Here is a 22,782-nt window from a genome sequence, read left to right as displayed (position 1 = left end):
GGCGACCTCCGGGAGCGCCGGGCCCCGCTGACAGGAGCGCCGGGCCCTGCGTTACCGTGTGCCGGGGCCGCGCTGACAGGAGCGCCGGGCCCTGCGTTACCGTGTGCCGGGGCCCCGCTGACAGGAGCGCCGGGCCCTGCGTTACCGTGTGCCGGGGCCCTGCTGACAGGAGCGCTGTGTCACTTCCCTGAGAGAGTGCCTGCCATTTGATCACCCGCCTCCCCTTCGTGCCGGCTACCGTTGTCCTCTTTGGAGCCCCGCTGCCCACGAGGAGCGCGGGTGAATCTCTGTGAATTTGTGTCCAAAAAGTTAAATCCAGTATTGAACTTAACTCTCGAAACTGTTGCTCTTAAAAGCACGTGAGGCGTGCAAAACAAGGGCACGCTGTGCTCGGACCAGCGGGAGGCCCGGCCGTGCCTCCCCCGCCATGGGGGTCGCCGGTGCCCAGGATGCGGGCGGCCTCCCGGGGCTGCTGCTGTTCTGCGCGGGAGGCCGAGATCGGGGTGGGAAAGGCGGCTGCTGCTCGGCTTCCGCTCCGGCCGTCCCTTGGCGTGGTACCGCTTCGCGCCAGGTATCAACAAACAGAGCCAGGCGAAGCGGGGGGAACCGAGGGGGTGCGAGGCGATGGCGGGGAGCGGCTGCCGCCGCCCGCTCGGCCCCGCGGGGGGCTGCCCCGGCCGCCGGTGGGCGCGGGAGCCATCTTGTGAGCGGGGCTGGCGCTGCCCGCACGCCCGAGCGCCGGGGGCGGCCCGGCCCCGGGCACAGACCCGCACCGGGGCTGTGCGGCGCGGACGGCGAGCCGGCCGCCGGGGCGCGCCGGGGAGGGTGGAGGCGGGCGGCTGTCGGTGCCTCCCGGCCCGGCGGCACTTGGCAGCCACCCGCGGGCAGGGCCGGGAAGCCGGCGCGGTGGGGGAGGGCGGCTGGGTGGCGGCGGCGGCGGAGGAGGAGGGGAGCGGAGGCGGGGACCAGCCGGCCCCGGCCCAGCCCAGCCTAGCTCCTTGCCCCGGCCGGACACGGCGCCCGGGGCGGAGATGGCGGACGAGCCCCAGAAGAAGCCGCACTTGTCGGCCTTGGTGGGGCACACCAACGGGCTCACCAAGCCCGCCTCGCTGGCCGCCGCCACCCGCGCCGGGGGAGGAGGAGGAGGCGGCGGAGGAGGAGGGGGAGGCGCGACCGCCTCCTCCAAGAAACTCGTGATCAAGAACTTCAGAGGTGGGTGCGGGGCGGGCCGGGACCTCTGCCCCGGCAGGTGCGCCCTGCCCCGCCACCCGGCCCTGGCCCCGGCCCCGGCCCGACCTTTGTTTACCGTGGGCCCGGCCGCTCCCCGCCCCTTCCCCGCGGCAGGCAGCCAGCGGCGGGGCCGGGCCGGGCCGGCGGCAGAGCGGCCCCGCCGCTGTCACTCGCCCCGCCGCCTTATCTGGGCGAGGGGAGGCTGCCGCCGGGCCGATAACCCTTCCCCGCTGCCGTCACCATCCCGGTTTAAGGGCTTACGGGGACACGCGTGGGTCTCCGTGCGTGGGGGCAGCGGGAGGAGCAGCGCAGCGACGACTTGCGGGAGGAAGCGGGCAGAAAGCCACCTTAGTGTCAAAAGGAATTAAAGCAAGGCGAGGGTTACCTTGCTGAAAGTAACGCGGGGGTAAAACACAACAGCCCTGCGGCCGGAGCGGCCCCGAGGCCGCCGGCGGGGTGGCGGTGCCGGCTCTGCCCTCGCCGGGCAGGGGCCGCGCTCCGGCCCCGGGCGCCCCTGCGTGTGGGGGGCCGGCCGGCTGCGGGGTCAAACCCCCCGTGCAGAGGTTTCGTCGCCTCGGGTGTAGTTACTAACCCTATCCTTGGGCCAAGCTTAAACGATCCAGCACAACATGGTTTGCCAGAACTTAATGAAGCAGGGTGAGAAAGGTTGCTTACAGACTCCCATTGGGCAGCTAGTTTTCAACTACCTGTATCTTCCTTCACAGAAAGACCCAAATTACCAGATAATTATACTCAGGACACCTGGCAAAAACTTCATGAAGCGGTGGGAGCGATACAGAGTAGCATTTCTATTAAATACAACCTTGAAGAGCTCTACCAGGTGAGGCGTGTAGGGTTTTTTTTAGTTTAACAGAACGAAAATTAACTGCTTTGGGACTTTCACAGAGCTACGCATTTAACATAATGCATTTTGATTTGTTAAAAGCTGATTATGTTTTCTGAACTGTTTGCTCCATACTCTTGTTTCTAGTCAGTTTGCAGTTTTACATATCAGTTCCTTGGAGAGCTACCAGGATCTGGGCCCATGAAAAAGCAGTTCATGTTGGGAGGCATGGAAACCTGTGCCTGGGCAGGGCTGAGATTTAAGTCTCGGTCTCTTCAATACAATGCCTACTCAAGATGCTGAAAATGGGATGTTACTCTCGCTGGGTTATGCAGATACATATTTTATGATGATTTTGCTTTTGTACATGCTTTGGTCTCTTGTGAATAGTAATGTTGAAATGTTTGTTATTATTAGATAATAACAATTAGACTTCACCATCAATATCCCTTGGGGAATTAAAAAAGAATCTTGGTTGAGCAGGTGACAAACTGTCAGTTTACCTGTCGTTCAGATTATTGATACATTTTCAACAAGCTCCTGTAACAATCAGGATCTTAATTTTTTTATTAAAATGATGAAAAAGTATTGCTGGAGCATCTGGAGCAAGGGCTAGGGAGGGTAAAAGAGAGAGATACTTAGGAACCATTTCTTCCTTTCTACTTTCTCTGTTTATATATGGTTTAGTTCTATATTATTTTAAATGTATGTGCTTTGAGATATGTAACTGAAATAGTAATTTATTACAGCTATCATGTTATAAAAAATTACTGATGCGCTAAGTTGTGCTACATAGCTTAAGTTAGTTATGAGTTTTCTGTGGGTGCAGGTGTTTGATCTGCAGATGTGGATCTCATTGCCAGATCAGGAGTTAAGACATTATTATGCTCACCCGAATTATTCTAAATGTTTAGCTAAGGTAGGTTTGATGTTGTCTGCAAAGTGTGAACTGTGAAGGAGGAGAAAGGCAGCAGTCCATTTTGGGTGCGTGCTCAAGAAAATCAGGATGAATTTGGGAGCTGACTATACTTGTCTCTGTGATTAGGGTCTATAATGTATGGGTCTAAAATGCTGATTGTGTAAATGCATATTGACTTAATATAATTTATTCTCTTTAAATAGGTGACTTGACTATATGGTATATTCATCTCAATACTAGCAGGTTTTTGGAGTTTGAATTACATAATACATTTTATGGTTTTAAACTCAACATTTGAAAAATCCTGCTTTTTCATGCCTAGCTAAAAAAAAACCAAAAAACCCACAGATGCTTTGAGCGTTACCTAACTTGTTTTCAGAGGCTCAGAAATGAGATTATAGTAATATGGCTATGAAATCGCCAGGGTACAGGCTTGAGTTTTGGCAGAAGAGGAGGAGAGAGATTTCAGATAAACTGTGAAGGGAGAACTGCGCTTCTTGCTTTTTCTGTTTGCCTGCTTAGTTGTAGAAACTGCGCAAGGCCAGTTCAATAATCTGTAAGGCAGCGGTGCAAATCAGCAAGATTTCTGCACAGTGGGTAGTGGCGGTCAGTGTGCCTATGCATAGATAGGTACTTACTCTCCTGCCAAAGGAATAAAAGATGAAGTTCAGCATCCGTTGGAAACCTGATCTGTACTTACAGATCGTTTTAACTGCCTGTTGGTGAGCACCGAGTCATCCACAGGGGAAAATTTCTCTGTGTGTATCAGTTCTTACTGTCAGGGCTTTTTTCTTTTGAGTCTTTATCTGACGTTATGGGAGGAAGTGAGAGGCCTACTAGAGTTCAGTGCGGTGAGCGGGCTGGTGTACCAGCCTGCCTTTGAACTTTCTGATTTATTTATTTAATTTGGCACGGTGGCTGAGGAAAAACTGAAGAACAATGACAAGGCTTGGTGGGAAGGCCGAAGGATACTCCTTTCCAGGCATTAGAGGCAGCATGGGATCAGGCATGAAGGTGCTTGGCAGAGACGGAGTCAGTGAGCAATGGGAGGGTGGCAGCCAATTTTTTGCGACTAAAATAGAAATGATGTCTGGCATTGGTGGTAGATTGCACAGATTTTGATAGAAGTAGCTTATACTTGATGGGATAGAGAAAGTGGGGCAGGGCAAAGAATTGCCGAGTGAGGAGTGAGTGGTAAAAATAATGGAAAAAGAAAATTCCCTTTGCAGCAAGGTCCTAAATAACCTGAAATGGGGCAGCACTGCCCTTCTGGAGGACATGGAGTAGGACAGTGTAGTAATGAAGGAAAAAAAAAGAGATGAGAGTCCTGACCAGACTTTTGTTTGGATGGATGGATAGGAAGGGCTATGTCTTAGGAAACATAACAAACTATCTGCAAAATTATTATGTATGAATACTGTTTGTTGCAGATGTCATTTTACTTACCTGTTTTAAGACCAGATGAAAAACATAGCATAGGCACTGTGTGATAGTTTTGTTTGTTTGCTTTAATATTGTATCAAAACTGAAGAAGCCATAGTTGATGTGCATTTAAATAAAATGACATCAGGTAGGTTAGAATTACCCCAGGGGGAGATCTCTGGGGAGCAGATTCACTTTGTGTTTTAGAAGACAAACTCCTCAGGATGTTAGAACCTGTAGAGGAAATAATACAAGAAGTAGCAATAATTTGCATGCTAAATGTTGAAACAAGACTCTGCTCAAAACAAGCTATTAAAAGGTTGATTTGAAACAGAACTTTTACTAGATTTGTGTGGGTGAAAAGTGTTGTCTTTATCGTATCCTTGTAGATGTGATAATTACAGTAGCTTTTTTCCAAACTAATTGTGTGCAAGATGAATAAAAGTCAAATCAAATTTCTTAAGAAAGAGAGGTGAAGTTAAAGGAGAAGACAGCTGGATTTTTAGTTCTGAAAATCATGTCCAACTCCTTTGGATAATTTTGTACGAAGCACTGAATGGCCAAAAATACTTACTGTAAACTTTACAGTTCTCACAGAACATTTGGCTGTCTTCATTGTGATTCATTTCAAATGCTATGGTCTATTAATAAAATAATTTACTGAAATACAGCACACAAGTTAAAATAAAGTGTGCCTGGAACGAAGTCTAAATATAGGCAGTGCTATCAAGCAAGGCTGTGTTTTCTCTTTGGCGTTCTCATTGAGTTTCTTGTGAGGAAAAAATGTTAGTGTAAGACAAGGTAATTACTGAATAGCTGAACAGCAGCATTCTAGAGATGGCCAGAGCTGTCTCAGCGTAGTCCAGGTCAGCTGCATAGATTTACATTAATGGAGCGACCGCAAGAACGTTTGACTTTGGGCAGAATCGGTCTTCTTAGTCAACTATGGATAAACACTCAACTAAATCCCATGAGGTCCCAATAAATCAATTCAAGTCTTTATTTAACAGTTAATGTGCAGTTTTTGTTGGTTTTCTTAAATTATTATTCTTTTTCCCCCCCTCAGTTTACATAACTTAGCATGAGTGTGTGAATCAGTCAAAATATTCTGAAAGAAGCAAGTTCATAAAATGACAGGAAAGCAGCAGTATTCATTTACCATTTAGAGAGAGTGGTTGAAACGCCTGCCTTAAAGTTATTAAGAAATGAAAATATTTGGTGTAATGGTGTTCCCCCCAGAAAAGTGTGTGTGCTGGAGGATGCACAAAATGGACCTACAAAATGGACCTTCCACAAAATGGAAGAGTTCCGATGCTGAGCAGTATTGTGGGGGGGGAAATCCTAGTAATGTTTAACAGCACATCTGAAAAATGACCCAGATGGTAATGGTGGACCTTGTTTGTACATGAAATCTAGCAGTATAAGAAGGGACCAAAGTCAGAAAGGAATCATGAAGTCTTAATTTTTCTACATAGTTTGGATAATTTCATTTTGATGTTTCGTTTTTGTGCACAGCTTGGACAGATAATGCTGATTTTTTTTTTTTCTCTTTGTTGTTGGCCTCGATTGCACAGGCACAAAAATTTGAGGTTTTGGGGTTTTTTTTGTCTCATTCATAATATTTTTTTGTTTTTAGGCTGTTGAAAATCTCTGTTCTTACAAAGTCTCTGCTACACTGTACAAACAGCTGCGACAAGTCTGTGAAGATCATGTGAAAGCACAAATCCTTCAGTTTAGAGAATATCCTTTTCTTGTGCACGGAAATTATTAGAATGGTTAGTTTAAATCATTATTTTTTAAAACAACACTTTGTAAAAATGACACCAGTAATTGCCAATGTGTTAAAGAGGTTCTTTGACCACTTACATATTTTCAAATCAGGCATAAGCAACTTTAGTCATCTGGGTGAATAGTTTTTGTGTACCGATAAGTAGCAAGCTAATAACAATTTACTTATCATTTTAACAGGAATGCAAATTTTACACTTAATCTAGAAAATTTCAGTAGCACTATGAGATTTAACAGCAGGTATGGATTTTTATTGCAGGTGAGTAGTGGAGATGCTTACAGTAGCAATAGTTTTAAAAAAAAATCACCACAGTAATTTTCAAAACAGCGTCTTCTGTAAAAGAATTCTCAAACATAAAGTACACCTGTTTTGACCAGTAATAACTACTGGTCGGCAGCGATGTGTCACAGAGGCATTCAACAAACCCTTTAGGTATCTTATGTGTACCTTGGGAGGTTCTTGGGAGAGAGCTCTAAGTTCAGGAGATCACTTGGCTGTCTTGGGACACACAGACACCTGTAGTTTTATGGTAAATTTCCCCATAGTTTTCTGAAGTTACATTGCCGGGCTTTTCTTCTGGCTGAGCTGGTCACAGAAGTACCTGTAGATCTTCTCTGGTCACCTGGGCACAGACAGCCCAATTTTCTGAATCCCATTGTGCTTTGCATGCTGAGTCTGTGCTTTATGTGATAGTTGCCTTTTGTGTAATAGCCTAGGGGTTGACTTGCTCAGGCAGTAGCATAAATAGAGTCTATGCCCACCTGGCTGTCCCCACGTTCCTGGAGATTGCCTTAGCAAGCAGATGCTGGAGAGTGAAAATGATATTTAATACAGAAAATGATAGGTTAAAATAGAAAGAAGCAAGGGACTGGGGTCCAGAAAGAACCTTCTTTCCAGGTGAATGCCTTAAACGTGCTTTGGATTGTGGCTCTCAGTTTCTCAGTTCACTGCATTCCCCAGGTAGGTGCCTACACTCATAAAGAAGATAATTTTTTTCTCCCCCCCGCCCTGTTATCTAGCTAAGTCCCAACATGGTTTTAGGTTGTGTGGTTTTGGGGTTTTTTTTTGAGTCCCAGTTAAGGAGTCTGGCTTCTACATAGCATCTAAGAAACACAGGTACATAAATCAGCACTGTGAATTCACTTCTTATGGCAGCTGATTTTTTCATTACATTTACTTCGATGCATTTAAAATCACATCTAACTGAAAAGTACATTAGTCAGTACAGTAGTCTCTTAAACATAACTGATCTCTGAGAACCAAATCTTATAGTCTGCTTTAAAGCAGTACAGCCAACCATTTTTTGCATCCCTGCCTTTTCAGACTTCAGATGATCTTCTGAAGAGATGTTTTAAAACTGGTGTTTTAAAACTTTGCTTTCTCCCCGCTCTCTGACAAAGCTGGTGTTTTGGAGAGTTGAGAATTTTATATTTTACAGGTATACCACTTTATATTCCAAGGACATAAGATCAGATTAATCAGATTTGGCCAGAGGGAGTTGGAGATGATACTGTGCAGGAGAGGAAGGTAAAGCTACATTTGGATTTACTCATACGACACATGAGAATTCTGTTATTCGTAAATAACAGTTGGATCTGTTATGTAATGAAGAAAACTATAGTTTACTTAGGGAGACCTGGAGATGTATATGAAAAGAGCGGTATTTGGATTTGTTGAGGATTATTTAGAACTGTAACTGCTTTTAAGAGATTAGGGTCACTCCTCTTGTGCACCGTGTGAACTCATTAAACAAAAAAAATAAACCTTTCTATCCCTCTCACCTCAATTGGTGACAAGTAGTGGGATTTCTTGTTTAAAACTATATCAAAGTTATACAGTACAGCCACTAGATGGTATTACTGAAGAACAGCTAGTGTTATTCCTTGAAAACATAGGGAGGCCTTTTGGAGAACTGCCAGCCCCTCTGCTGGGCAGAAGCTCTGCAATTAACTGTTTATCCCTGGGCAGTCCCAGTAACATCAGGATATCCATGGAGCAGCTTTGCTTAATGGCTGGCAAAGATCATCTGCAGAATCTGGCCTCAAAAGATACCCACAAGCTAGTTTTCCTTAATAGGTGCTGTACAGATTCTCTGGATAGTCTTTTATTTTTAAAGAAGATAAATAAATGCTGGCAAGATCATTGCAGACAAATGGTAAGTTGAATGTTTGTTCAGAATACATATCCTTGAGGTGTGAAATCTGGCAAAAAGGAGTTTGTCATGGTTTTAACTTGGGACTGCGTTGCACCTCCTCCTCCAAGTTTCAGCATTGCTTTTCACTTTCCCCTTTGCTAGCTGGGGGTGGTTTTGTTGTTGAAAACTTATGTTCTGCTATGTTGACTCTGGCTTTCATAGGTTTCATATGAAGTTGGAATATCACTCAGAAATATCTTGACACCTGTTTTCTATAGGTGGAAAGAAAAACTAACCAGGCTATGCTGAAATTGTTTGCTGTTTGTAATTTTAAGTAACTGGAGAATACTCAATCTTTGCTTTTAGATAGCTCCAAGAACTAGGTTAATTTGTGACTCTTTTTTTTTTTTTTCCCCCTTTTTTTTTTTCTTTTTGCAAAGCAGAGATGATTATCCTGACTACAGGGCTAAGAAACAGGAAGATTAAAGAACTGAAACTCTCTCTCTCTCTCTTTCTTTCTGCCCTCCTTGTCCTCTACCTCCACAATGAATTACATTACAGAAAAAAATCTTCTCTCAAAGACATTGTGTGAATCATCCCTTTAAGAATGCATCATTATAATTTTAAACCAGCATTTTACAATGAGTTTTCATTGCATTGTCACTTAGCTTTGGCTACAGATGCCCAAAATGGTTGAATTTCTATTCTCATTCCTCGAATCCACCCCTCTCCCCTCCCCTGTGGGGGATGGGCAGAGGTATGTGATTTTTATCTGAAATAAAAATGGAAACCATTATGGAAACTATTCAAAACAAATTCAAATAGTCTGATGAAACAGAGTTGAAGTTTATTGCCTTTAAAATGTAATTAAACTGGACTTGTGTTTTTATAAAAAGGCTTTTACTATGAACTCTGTTCACTTTAATGACTTTGGAGCATTCTTTTTTAAAAATTTTTTCTCCTCAAAGCAACAACCTGTAGCAAGTTGCTTTCTTGCCCATGTGCTGAGTTAGCACTTGTGGTATTTAAGAAAAAAGAATCAGCCTTGCTGCTGTTTTACTTTAATATGCTTGGCCAGAAACAGCGTCAGCTTGAGAATTCCTTCAGAAGCGATGAAACCTTTTACGGGAGGAGTAGGTGGACAGCTGGGGATAGATATCTCTGTAGCTGGCCTGGGGGTGAGTTAGTTACTGACATCCTGAGTTACTCTAAACTGAAAGCTGGGCAGCCTTTTTATGAGCAAAGTTAAAAATGGGTTTTGAATGTGGAAGAGTAATAAGCTAAAAAAACCACTTCCTTCTCCCACTTTTTAAATTAAAAAAAAAAAAAATTTTTATACCTTCTTTCCCCTGTTAGAATTAAAGTGTACCTATTTTTCACATGAATTTTGGCAGCTAACTTTTATTATGAAAAGATCTGTTGCACAGCTTATTACTGTCTCTGCTTAAAGCTGCTTATTTTAAAAAGCAAAAACCATGGCAGCATGCTATTTCAGGGTGTTTACTGAATGTCTTGGTGGTACTGCTTGAATGGCTTATGAAGTTTTAGTGCTACTGAGATATATAACAGGCTAATAAAACTACTTAGTTAATGGTTATGAATTTGAAAACTGTCTTGGATGTACTTGGTAATACCACTTAGTAATAGTATTAACATCAATAGATTACATACCAGTGGCTGTACAAGTTGCCACAAAAGTTGAAAATGCATGTATCAGCAATTAAGGTGCATGTTTATGTGATGTAGTTTTTCAGAATTTACTTTATAGTTGAAAACACCACATAATGGTGAAGAGAAACATTTTCTTTATATACTTTCAGATCATGATCAGAAGCATTTTCTTATTTTTGGATCGTACATATGTACTTCAGAATTCAATGCTTCCTTCTATATGGTAGGTATCCATGTAAGTATTCCTCGACTCTTTAGAGTTTGAACATGCTATTATATTTGTAAAAGTTGAAAATAAATTTTTCACATTATATTTGATCTGTGTAATAGGTATCTAAAATTTTGTGTTAGTTTACAGAAGTCCATGTGTCAGTGTATGCATGTGTCATTTCCTCCTTCCCCAGGAATATTCATTGTAAAGTGAGAGTAAAAGAAGAAAAAGGTCTGTGAACATATGCTTAGAAGTCAAGGCATATATATAGCTGTAGCTGTCACAGCCTGGGTGAGGCTGGCTGTATGGGGAACCTCCTTGGGCTGATGCCTCTGCACCTTAACCCTGGGCCAATTGTTACTTTAGGTGCTCCTGGTTTTGACAAAGTTCCATGCTCAACTTCTTGCTCAGTTGTTTTTTTAAATAAGTTAGATACACTGACAAGGTGCAGATCATCTTTCCAGCACTGGCCTCTTGAGAGTCGAGACCTGTGGCTCAGAGCATTGAGATGAAAGCCAGCTCCCCTAGGTGCTGCTGTCCTTTCAGCACACCACAGTCACATCTTTGGGCATTCTGTTTTTCAGCATCCCTCCTGAGGGGCATTTTATATTATCGCCTGAGCAAACAAACCTAGGCTTTGCCAAAAATTTCTGCTATCAGTACTCCATCTAACGCAAAAAAAGATGTAGATAAAGTACTTTTATCTACAGAGCGTGCCTTTTCCCTGCCTGGCTGGCTTCTGTGCTTTTGGGAGTTCCTCAGGCTGTCTGAGAAACCTGGCATCCTTCTCCCACCCCTCGCTTGTCCTGAGCACGTCTTTCTTCCCAACCTCTGGAGTAGTTCTCTTCCAACTGTTTGTGTTAGGCTTCCTTTTACTGAATGTCATTGAAGGGGTCTGTTCATACTTTGTGTCTTTCTTCCTCATACTGGGAAAATTTCCCTTACTGAAATCTCGATGCATGTGAGGACATTGGAGATAAGGTTTACCTAAGATTCCTCTGTTTTCCTTGGCCAAGACAATGTTTAATAATTGGCTTCTTCGTGGCATAGAGGCACCATTCCTCATCCTCTTAGAATGAAACAAGGATCTGATACAGGTGATCATAAGTCCTAAACATACAGAGAATTCATGCTTTTAAACAAAACTTATAAATTACACATAGATTGAGTGATCCAGGGAATCTTATGTTAAGATCTATGTTCGGATTTTTTTATTATTTTTATAATAGTATTTTTTTAATAAACAGAGAATGTTATAGTCTATTATATGAAATATGGTCAGGCTGGTCACAGTTCTTAGCTGAAGTGTATGCAACTGGTAGCGTGTGGCCTGGTATTATGATAATTATTGTATTATACTTTCCTTAGTGGACAGCGCCAAAAGAATATACACACCATTAATGTATTCTCTTTCTGTGTAATATATATACACTATATATATTTTATATGTATTTATTTTTCTCAAACTGGGATATAGATTTTTTGGAAAGAATCAACAGTATGATTTATTAATTTTCAATATTCACACAGGGATATGGGACTAGAGTTATTTAGAAATCACGTCATTAGTGACAGGCAAGTTCAAAACAAGACTATTGATGGAATCCTCCTGCTAATTGAACGAGAACGGAATGGTGAAGCTGTGGACAGAAGTTTGCTGCGGAGCTTGTTGAGCATGCTCTCTGATCTGCAGGTGAGTACAGCAAGCTTTACTAATAACACCTACATTTAGAAACAGAGTTTGGACTCTTCAAATTTGTGTGTTGTTCAGAAAAAATTTTATTCTGCTAGTAAATGTGCTTCAAAATCTAGCTATTAGACTGATAAGGTTGACTTTTCTTTACCTGATGCACAATCTTTCACTCTCTGTTTGTAAATGAGACCTCTCTGCCTGTTTTTCTTAACTGACATAGTGGCCTACAGAGTCTTAAATAATAGGTTTGCAAGTCTTTTAGTACGTGTAATACTTCATCTGTCGTAATCCCTAGTTTTCTAATCCTAGAGCTGGTTAAATGTAGCAACCAAAAAAGACCACCTTTGTCACTGTAAAAAGGCTTTTTGGAGTCCAGATCCTGGGTCTGTATCACAAAAACATCACTGCATTGGCAACTTCTTAGCAGAGACGCCAAGGATAGAATGAGGTGCAAAGTTAAGGCCAACATTTTCAAATAGATAAGGTTAATCTGTAACTTACTAGAATTTTCTATTAGCATAGATACTAAGTAACCAAATAGAATAAAAAATGTTGTGCTTCTGACTCTGTCATATGTTGTTCTCTGGTCAACACTGCAGCTTTGTGGGATGTGCAATAAAACTTAGGACCTGTCTTTCATTCTTAGAAATTGTTGAGGTTGCTCCATTCCCAAGTGGTGTACAGTGTTACGAAACTGGCTGAAGGTTTAAAAAAGTGTTTGAAGAGGAAGACTGCATAAAAGACTATTAAATAGTCCTTTTTGGTCAGGCAGGTTACCTTCTTTTCTGCCTTTCATGTTAACCTTCCTGACTTTCATCCATAATCGTCTCTAGTGTACCAGAAAAAATTAACTGTTCAAGAGAGAAGGCAAACTTCTGTCAATGATTTTTCAGATCATATAACCTGAAGGTGCGGATCTGGTTTGTGTGCTTTTCCCCACTTTTTTCTTCCCATTGTTATTTGCCTTCTCTAACTGCATCAGATTCTTAGAGGTGTTGACTTCTTCACATTATTTTTTAGCAATGTACTCTGCTAAAGATAAACATTCCCCTTTATTGGATCCTTCTTACAGGATTGGATTTAGGTCTGCATTCTCCTTCATTGGCTTAAAAGTGTAGTTTTCTTTTTTCACTAGGGAAACTAACCTAATCTAATCTGGTTTTGTATAATATCCATCACTTCATTGAGATAGAGATGTGCTTATAATGTTGTAATTTTACTCCAGGATCTCTGCTTCTCCCTCTTTCAACAGAAGTTAGCTTCTGGAGAAAGATTAATTCATAAAGCAAATCTTATATTTAATTTGAAAACAATTAAGCTCCTACTCATGCCTGATTTTTAGGCAATTATGCATTTGTGAACCAGCTGCTGAAAGCTGATCCTGCTTGCCTAAATCCTATTCTATAGCTGTTTCCTGTTGTAGAGCTTTACATGTTTTATGCAGAAAATAGTTCCACATACTGTTATGTTAACGTTTTTCCAGTTATCCTGAAGGCGAGGAAGGTAAGAAATGAAATCTAGTATTTGATCCTGTTGAACTGGGAGCTAGTGTAACAAGAAGGCTGAAGCAATGAGTTGATGTCTACTTGTGATGCTGAATTAGTGAATTATTATGCTCTGAATGCTTGTTGAGCCAGAGGTTTCATATTTAAGTTTGCATTGAAAAAAGTAAAACTCTTAAAAGTCCGTAAGAAAAAAAAAAAAAACTGGTCAGAATGTAATAATGAATTTTACAGCTCTGCTATATTTTTGGAAGAAATATTTCCTTCTGTTCTTCCACCACACTCAAGGAATCTTTCCTTTTTCTTTTCGCTAACTGTCCTGCTGTTTACGTTATTCCCTAGCTACCTTCTCCAGATTGTTTTAACTGTTTGATACAGTTGTCCTTTCTAACTTATCTCCTTTCTATAATAAACTGCTAATCGTTATACAGAAATTTTTGGATGTCTGTGATTGTTGTTGGTGCCCTTTTTTACATATCACCTTGCTCCTTCCCTGGAGAAAGAGAGTTCACCTTGTTCGCTACAATTCATTTTTCCTGCTTTTGGGCCACTGAGGTAAACCTGGCAGATCTGAAGATGCATCAGCAAACATATTATTATTATTTTACTGATGGGAATTACCTGTTTTGTGCCAATGTTTCACTAGTTGGAAGTATCTTATTTTTTTGCTACAGAAATATCAGTGGGAGTCTTGAGCTCAGGTAGATTGCATGTCATTGCTGTGCTTATGTTGGGCACTGGTGTTGGTCTGTGTACCTTAAACAGAAGCCTGTCAATTTAGACGATTTGAGTACTATGACTGAAACACGCTATTGCTGCACTGGGAAGTCAGCTCTGATCTTAGTCTTTCTAAAACCAGTGGCCAAACAGAGAACTTCTGTGTTAATGTAATGTTACCCTGACACTTCTCATAACTGTGTGTATTCTTGAGATTTTACTTGCCCTCTATGCCTGACAGCCAAAATATGCTACCCCTATTGGCAGCTTAATGTAAGTAACTAAATTAATTTCTTGAGCAGGTTTACAAGGAATCATTTGAACAGAGGTTTCTGGAAGAGACAAATTGCTTATATGCTGCAGAGGGCCAAAGATTAATGCAAGAAAGAGAGGTAGGTGCATGCTGTAGATGATTGCTTTTATGTTTGTTTTATCTGCTAGTGAGAACTTCTGGTAGTGCCATAGTGTATTAATGCTCAGTGAAATTCACTGGTGCCCAGGTATGCAAGCATACGTTCACAGGTTTTGATGGGGACCACAGTACTGTATCAAAGTATCCAGATTGCCTTGGTGTTTGAAATATATAATTAAGGGTGAAGAAAACCAGTGACGTTTTGTGTAGCTGAAGTCATGCTACCAGAAAGTCATATCCACATAAAGCTTAAAGGTGTGCCACCAATATTTTTGCCCAAGAGCTGTGAAATATCCACTGGCATCATTCTGCTGTGTGCTGAATACCCAAGTAAACCATTTACATTTTTAGTCTATTGTTGCATTTATTTTGTTGTTTTGTTTTTTCTCCTTATTAGTTAAATAGACTTAAGACATTTTTGTTTTCTGTCCTCTTGAGATAAAATTATGGTCTGCAGTGCGCAGCCTGCAAATGTGTGGTTATCTCTGAAAATGTATTTCAAAAGCTGAGTTTTGTGGTGGTCTAAAATACAGAAGACTACCTTTATTAATTCCATTTTAACACTGAGTCACTACAGACATTTTGAAAACACCTGTTTACATTGCACTGAGGTGAATCCTTGTGTCTAATCCTACTCCATTCACCTCATTGCCTCGCGTTCCACTGGGACCCAAGGGGAAATGCTTTGACACAGATTTTGAGACCAAGAGTCTTACTGCTTTTATATATCTAGTGGAAAACTGTGGAAAAACACAAAAGGAGTAGGGCCCTAACTTAACCAGTGTATACGTGTACATATGTATGCATGTGCACATAATGCATACACATATATACATGTGTGCATACCTGTTACATATATGCATGTATGCATAACTTTTGATAATTTGAAGCCTGAGTTCCATACTTGTGTTGTAATATATGCTAAATGTGTTAACTCTCCATAGGGAGATATATTCCACTGGAGAAACTGCCATTGAAATAGTAGAACTATATGGTTCACACCAACTGAAAATCTGCTCCATGATATTTTAAGGGCTAGCTTAGCTCAGAAGGATTTTGAGGAAAAATTAACTAACTTCCTCTGAAAAATTCTCAGATTTCTGTTTTTCTCTTCCTTTCTGTCAGGTGCATTTATAATACTTCTAATATAAAGTAACATTGATTAATAAAAATATCGATTACGTAGTACTTAACATTGTGGTGGAATAGTCCTTTCCAATTTCTATTCTCTTTAAATTGGTAGTTTAAAATAATTGTCATGGAACAAAATTATACTTTCGTAGTTAAACTTGACATTCTCTTGTCTCACTAGGTCCCAGAATATCTTCACCATGTTAATAAACGTTTGGAAGAAGAAGGAGACAGAGTAATAACATATTTAGACCACAGCACACAGTGAGTACGAATTCTGTCATCTTTAGTGTAAGTCAAGAATCCATCGTAAACCAGTGTGATTATCTGCGGTTGTAGAGAGACAGAGATTATTTCTGCATTATCTTACAGATGTTATCTTGTTGACAGTGCTTGTGGTACAGTTTGGTTTTTTTAAGACTTTATTTTTATCAAAACTGATTTCTTTAAAATCAAGATATACTTTGAGTAAGAGGGGAGAAGTTTATCCAGAAGGATTTATCAGTGTATACTGAAGTTAACATTATATAAGAACTCAAATTTGCATTACCAAAGTAGCAGCTGATTTTAGTCATTCATGTACTGATAACAAAATTAACCACAAATCCCTTGAGGGAAAGAAAGATGCATTAGGCAAAAAAAAAAAAAACAAAAAGGTTAAATTATGGTATAGGATAGAGGACACGAACATCACTCATGAGCAGTACAGGATGTGCGCTTACAGTAGATCAGCTTTGGTGCAGCTGCTGCCAATGTATTGTGCAGGGTAGCTTGTGCTTTTTTCACTCAGGTGTTGAGTAATAGTGTGTGTTTTGCTGGGGTAAGAATGTGCATTCAGGAAGTACTGCAGAGTCACTGACATGCTATAATTCTATATATAATTTGTCCTGCAGTAAGCTGTTGCTTTTTTTCTTTTTTTTAAATAATGTAACAGTTAATAAAAGCACATAACATCTTATTTTATTTTTTAGTTGTCTGGATGACAGATTGGCATTTCATTGAGTGTTAAAAGAATAACTGAATAAAAATTATCTTTTTAACTTATTATTTTCTTCAGACGTATTTTATATATATACTCACACACACGTGTTGCATGTCATGGTACATATTTGAACTTGAATCTTCTTCCTGTAAATGCTGATTACAGGGTGACTAGCTTTTTCTGGCAAAATCAGTCACATTAAAATATATGGAACTATTTCTATGTATAAAGTTAAAGCATATATGTATTTATTTACTGTTTAAGTTAAAAAATAGGTTGATATTGTTATATTTTCAGTCTAGATATACATCAAGCCCTTGCTTTGAATCTTGTCCTTAGTTAAGGCTTAGAAACCTACTTTTAGAAGGCTTCACACTAATTTCCTTTCTTTGCATTACAAAACAGCAGTTCTTAAAATTAGTGCCCTTGAATTGTCCTCAGGTCATACTGTCTCACCAGGTATGCATGAAAAGAGCAGAAAGGATGTTAAATTTAGTTACTGGGTTTGATCTTGAGATGGAAATGATACTTCCAGGACAAAACTGTCATGAGAAACACCATTCAAAATACTTCAAACCAGATTTATGCAACACATGGAGAGTGTGTTGTTGCAGCCCATAGAGGGATTTATTCAGCCCATCAGTACATGCCTCTTTCTGGACAGCTGAGCAGAATAAGCGTGTCTCCTGGTCAGTCAGTAGATGACCGAGGTAGATGACTTTGAGGCCATATAGAAGGTACCTTCAGGCTCATTCATCAACTAGCAGTCAAGATAAATACTCATTCTGTCTGTCTGTCTGTTAGGAAATAGTGCTCTGCCTCTCAGCCTCAAGCAGACAAATTGTCGTTACTTCCCCTGTGGGCAGAATAGGTCTTCCGGGGCAAAGGATGGTATTTTATACAACCTTGACTACTTCTACCGTTGGAGACAGTCAGCAGCTGTAGGTAGCAGTAGCTGGAAATTTCAGGGAATATGGAAGTGACCATAAAAATGGCCATATGTGTTAAGACCAAGGGTCTGTCTAACTGCTATTTCATGTTCGCTTACGACCACTGAAGGGAAAGAATAGAATAAGTATATGTGATGCACTGGTACTCTCCTTGTATCTGCCAGTTTTCAGCTCAGGGTATTTTCTGAATCTGATGTGGTTTGTCTGTTTCGATCTCTTTCAAATACTTGTACTGTCTCACTGGGATTCACATAAGCTTTTCCATCTGTGCCAGCCTTTGGCAAAGTGTTCCACTGGTGCACTAGCCACCACATGATAAATTGCCTCCTTTTGTTTAAGTCTGGCTCCCACTACCATCACTGATGCCCCCACTTCTACTTGCCCCCACTTCTGATGCCCCCAGTATTGGAAGGGAAAATGATCAGTCAGTTCCCTTCCACCTTTTCCCTGCCTGTCTATGCACTGTATCCCTGCTAAGTCATCTCTTTCCCATAAAGAAGAGTCCTAACACGTGCAGTTGTTTCTCTTGTAGCTGCCGATGCATACTTTGATCATCCCTGTTCCATTCTCTGAACCTTTCCAAATTCTAATTTAATATTTTTGAGATGAAGGGACTAAAACTGTGTATTGTATGGAGGGTCAGGCAAATCATTGGTGGGGTGTTTCAGGAAAGGTGGTGTTTTAGCAAAGGTGGATAAACATAAAGTGGATGCTGCTACGTAAAAGGCTTCCATCAATCCAAGTTGAGGACTTCTCTTCTAGAAAAATCTAAATTAAGGGTCTGAGAACCAGTTTATAAAACTTAACTCAGAAAGAAATGGTTGGTCTTTTGTTGTCATATTGTAAGCAGTGGTAGAGGTTTAAACGTTGACATTAATTATCCCTTTGTACTTCAGGCATTTCCTCCTTTTAGGCTATAAAAGATGTAAAGGAAAACTTGCCATTATTTCTCAGTCCTGTCTAAAGTGAATGTATCAAAAAATATTTCATTAATAGTAAAAAGTAGGGAAAACTCAAGGACAAATTTAAAACATTTTGTGAATTTGAGTCTTGTGGTTCTAGCTCAATCTATGCTTATGTAGGTACATAACACAATCAGATGAAAAGTTTGAGTTTTGAACATCACCAGCACGTATTGTGTTGTTTTGGAGTTCAAACCCTTGGAGGTTTTTGTTTTGTTTTGTTGTTTTGTTTTGTTTGTTTGCTTGTTTGTTTCCAAGAAAAGGTCAATTTGACTTTTTCCAGAAACGTTTTTGTTACTGATTTTTGGTATCTAAGCTCCTCTCTTCTACTGTGTAAGAACTTGCTTTTTAGTATTCAAACCTGAATTTCTTTTTTAATTACATACATGGTTTATTGTTTTCTTTCTTGACTTATATCACATGTGACATTTTTGTCTTAATTTGTAGCCTCTGTTTTAAGTAGAAAATTGTTGATTTTTTTGTATTATAATGTAAGTTATTCACAAATACACTGTGACAGGAGGCAATACCCTTATACTCTAATACTTCTAATATACTTTTCTTGCCTTATTTAGGAAACCACTGATTGCTTGTGTGGAGAAACAGCTACTAGGAGAACACTTATCAGCTATTTTGCAAAAAGGTATTTTTTGTTTTTAATTAATATAATCTCTGATAAGCAACAGATTCTCATACTCTGCACTAACTATAAACTCCACAGCTTTTATTTAAGTAGGTATATTAGACATGGGAAAAACTTCCACAGATACAGAAAGCCAACCCTATGACTGTTACACCCACTGTGACAAGTAAATTGTATATGTGGAAACAAATATCTAAAATATAATTCCATATTTGTAAAGGTTGCTAAACCCCCTAAATCTCCTTTGACTTTCAGCAGTGGGCTTAAGCAGTTCCAAAGGTTTAATTCCTATTTCCTAGAATTATATATATAAACTTCTAAATGAGAGCTGCAGTTACTGTCATACCTTCTTTTATGTGATAATCACACAGCTCAAGTGCAAAGCTTCACATATTCTTGTGATTGTATAGTTCAAGAATCATGAGTTATTGGAACTGACGACATTCCAAGGCAATGAACTTTTATATGCTTTTGTCTGTGTTTTATCTTTTGTCTGGCAATTTCAGATAAGAGCTGCGGTCTTCTTAGGAAGTCCTTATTCAGACATTAGGGTCTTCAAATCACCATTTCTTTGTTCCTCTTAACTTTTAATCTCTCCTTTTTCACTGAATTTCTGGGTTTGGTCAGTATTCCCTGACCTCTTAATACTTTAAATGATCCTTTCCTTTTCTTGCAGTAGCTGTATTTTAGGTTTTAGATCTTCTAGCAAATTGTCCTTACATCTTTGTTTCCTTTGCTGTTGCAAAACAGATGTTCCTGGTAGCCTCGTGTCTTCAAGTTCCATCCATGTTTGTTAATACTTTCAGGTTGTTACACATACCCCTTTCACTTCTTGCTTCATCCCCTTCAAAGACAGACATATGTTCACAGTGTTCTTTGAAGTACTCTGGGAATAGGTTATTTCAGTTTTCAGTACATTTTTAAAAATAAGCGTGGTCACTCCATTTTAGCTATTCTTAAGCTTATCATAAACAGAAGGTAAGAGTAATTAGGTTTTTGTTGATATATGTCAATTTTGCTTGCTCTTTAATTCAAGTATTATTTTTAAGTAACTTTTCCAGTCACACATTGGTTTATCAGTTAGCTTAACCTGAAAGTATGTGGTCTTGTTTTAACCTGAACTTTTTCTTGGGTTATAATGTATATGTACCATTCATGTAAATATGGAGAGATTTGTACATTTTTCTAGTTACTACATTTTTGGACTGTAGTATTGTTGGATCAGCTTTTGCATTCTACGTCTGCACTTAAAAAAAAAAAAGGGAAAAAAAAGAAGTAAGTCTAACATCACTTGACTTACATAAATTTCTGCGTTAATTTGATCCAGGGCACATTGTAATTTCCTTATAACATCCTAGTATTCCTATAGTGCAAGTAGAAGAAGATACTGCCTTTTGTAGGTTTTGTTCCTTAGGAGAAGTTATGCAATGTAGTCAGTTTGATACAGGGGGGGAAGGAGCATACAGATGCAGGGTATGTATAAGAAGCTTTTTTTCTTTTATTATTACAACTGCCATTGACTAGATATTGGTGGTTTTTTTCATTGTGAGTATAATAAGTTTTTCCAAGGCTGTGGTAGTGCTTTCTGGAAGTTGTGTGAAGCCTTGTCTCAGAGGCCTTTCCTAGATGTCTTTTTTCATTTGTCAAGTATGTGAGAAAATAATTATTTCAGTCACACAGCTCATATGCCAGAGGAAGAGGGAAGGTTAATCTTTATAATCCAGGTTATAATAAAGCAGTTAGGGTATTGGTGTCTCTAAATGAATAGGAGGTGATGCTTGGATGTGATGGAATGGGCATTTCTTAATTCCCTGTTCAGTGCCAAAAGAACACCAGTCGCATGTATTCAAGACTTTGTAATCTGTCGTCTTACATACTTTTAAAGTATGTCCATTCTTCTGATATCTCAAAAGTTTAGGCATATCTCAAAGTTTAGGAAATCTCAAAATATCATGCAAAAGTTTACCTGACATGATTCTTGAATATTGGTTGCTTTTCTGAACAAGTAAGTTATAATACACAGTGAAAGTATTTTTAAGATGAAGAATATAGTAGAAATGGGATAATTCAGTAGTGATTGAAAATCCTTTGTTATCTAATACCATTTAAAAATTGGAATTAATGAAGTATATTTTGTGAAGTAGGACAGTTGTACAGTGTCAGCTACACTGATGATATGAATTGTCAACCTGTGTAACATCAAGCTCTTTGGATTTTACAAAATGTCATAAATCTTTGATGCTACCCTCCCATATTACTAAAGCCTCTGTCACCAACACCAGACAATGTATCTCTGATTACACCGGGACTATAATCATCATATTTCAAATGTAAAAATGTGTATGTAGTTATTATGCTTCATGTTTTGCCTTGAGCTTCACTTCTCTATTCATTAGTCCAAGGTCTAGTCTCATGTAGAGTGAATTGATTCATAGCACGTTCTTAATCTAAAAAGGTGGGTCACCATGCTCCACAGAAAAAAATCTTGCTAAGTATTTATCTTTAAATTTGGGGCAGTTTACTTAGCTTACTGTTTTCTGACAGTCTTTGGAGGTTCTATGATATCTCTTGATAAAACTGTACCCTTCAAATCAAGCACTGTTCGTAAATGTTCTGCAAAAGGCTTACAGTCAACACCTTGTTGGGAAAATACTTCAGTTGACATAGTTTGAAAATATTATACCATGAATCATTTCAGCCAGTTTAAACAGGGGGACATGTTAACCCTGAACATATCACTCGCTTTCAGAATTAGTCTTAAAAAGTTCATACTTGTCTTTTGATGTATTTCACAGAGATTTTTCTAATATATTTCTAACTGTATTTATTCAACTGTGTTCAAATTTGCTTTTTTCTAATTTTATTTTTTTAGGACTTGATAACCTGCTCGATGAAAATAGAATATCAGATTTGACCCAGACATACCAGCTGTTCAGCAGGGTAAAAGGTGGGCAGCAGATCCTTTTGCAGCATTGGAGTGAATACATCAAGGTATTTCAAAGATCTCTTACTAGTGTCAAAATTTATGCTGTTAGCATATATTTTTTTTCTATCAAAACCAAGAATAATATCATGTAGGCATACGCATCAAAATTACGTTTTAAGCAAATACGGGGAGGGCTGTTAATGCTTCCCCCCCCAGTAACAGTGACATGATGAGAAACAGCAACACCTAAGTTTTGGTTTTAAATTTCTGCTTGGAAATTGCTTTCCTTATAGGTTTGAACATTATACAAGAAGTTATTTTGGTTTGTTTGGCTTTTAAATAGAGCCACATGCACATGTGTTTAGAATATGCTGGATTGTACTACATGTTGTGTTTTGCTACAAATACACTCAACTATTTACATATCTGCAAAGTCAGTGGAACATCAGAATGTAGCTACTCTACTGCAGGTTCGAAGTGCTACGTGTAACCAACCTAGAGCAATCCTGATGAATGTTTAAGCTATTTTGAACAGAATACTCCTCTTGAAAATAGTCCATCATCAAAGTCATATTTAGATGCTTCAGGTTTGTTTTGCTAGGTGTAATATGCATGTAGTACGCTGCCCCAGAGAACTTGCGCTC

The 22,782-nt window shown here is 39.8% G+C and overlaps 1 protein-coding gene across 1 annotated transcript in view; it reads left to right on the top strand.

Moving 5' to 3' along the window:
* Nucleotides 1-958: 958 nt before the first annotated feature.
* CUL4A (cullin 4A) overlaps nt 959-22,782 on the top strand; it is a 41,060-nt gene continuing 19,236 nt past the window's right edge. The window contains exons 1-10 of the mRNA XM_075525404.1: nt 959-1,212; nt 1,956-2,071; nt 6,052-6,146; nt 8,281-8,359; nt 10,159-10,232; nt 11,751-11,913; nt 14,435-14,524; nt 15,857-15,939; nt 19,145-19,212; nt 22,085-22,203. Coding sequence (XP_075381519.1) covers nt 1,032-1,212; nt 1,956-2,071; nt 6,052-6,146; nt 8,281-8,359; nt 10,159-10,232; nt 11,751-11,913; nt 14,435-14,524; nt 15,857-15,939; nt 19,145-19,212; nt 22,085-22,203 — 1,068 coding nt within the window. The 5' untranslated portion in view covers nt 959-1,031. The remainder of the gene's footprint in view (nt 1,213-1,955; nt 2,072-6,051; nt 6,147-8,280; nt 8,360-10,158; nt 10,233-11,750; nt 11,914-14,434; nt 14,525-15,856; nt 15,940-19,144; nt 19,213-22,084; nt 22,204-22,782) is intronic.

Source organism: Mycteria americana, chromosome 1 (genome assembly GCF_035582795.1).
Source record: "Mycteria americana isolate JAX WOST 10 ecotype Jacksonville Zoo and Gardens chromosome 1, USCA_MyAme_1.0, whole genome shotgun sequence".
NCBI lineage: Eukaryota > Metazoa > Chordata > Aves > Ciconiiformes > Ciconiidae > Mycteria > Mycteria americana.
The sequence above is the reverse complement of the archived record's forward strand: the minus strand, read 5'-3'. Positions and strand labels throughout refer to the sequence as shown.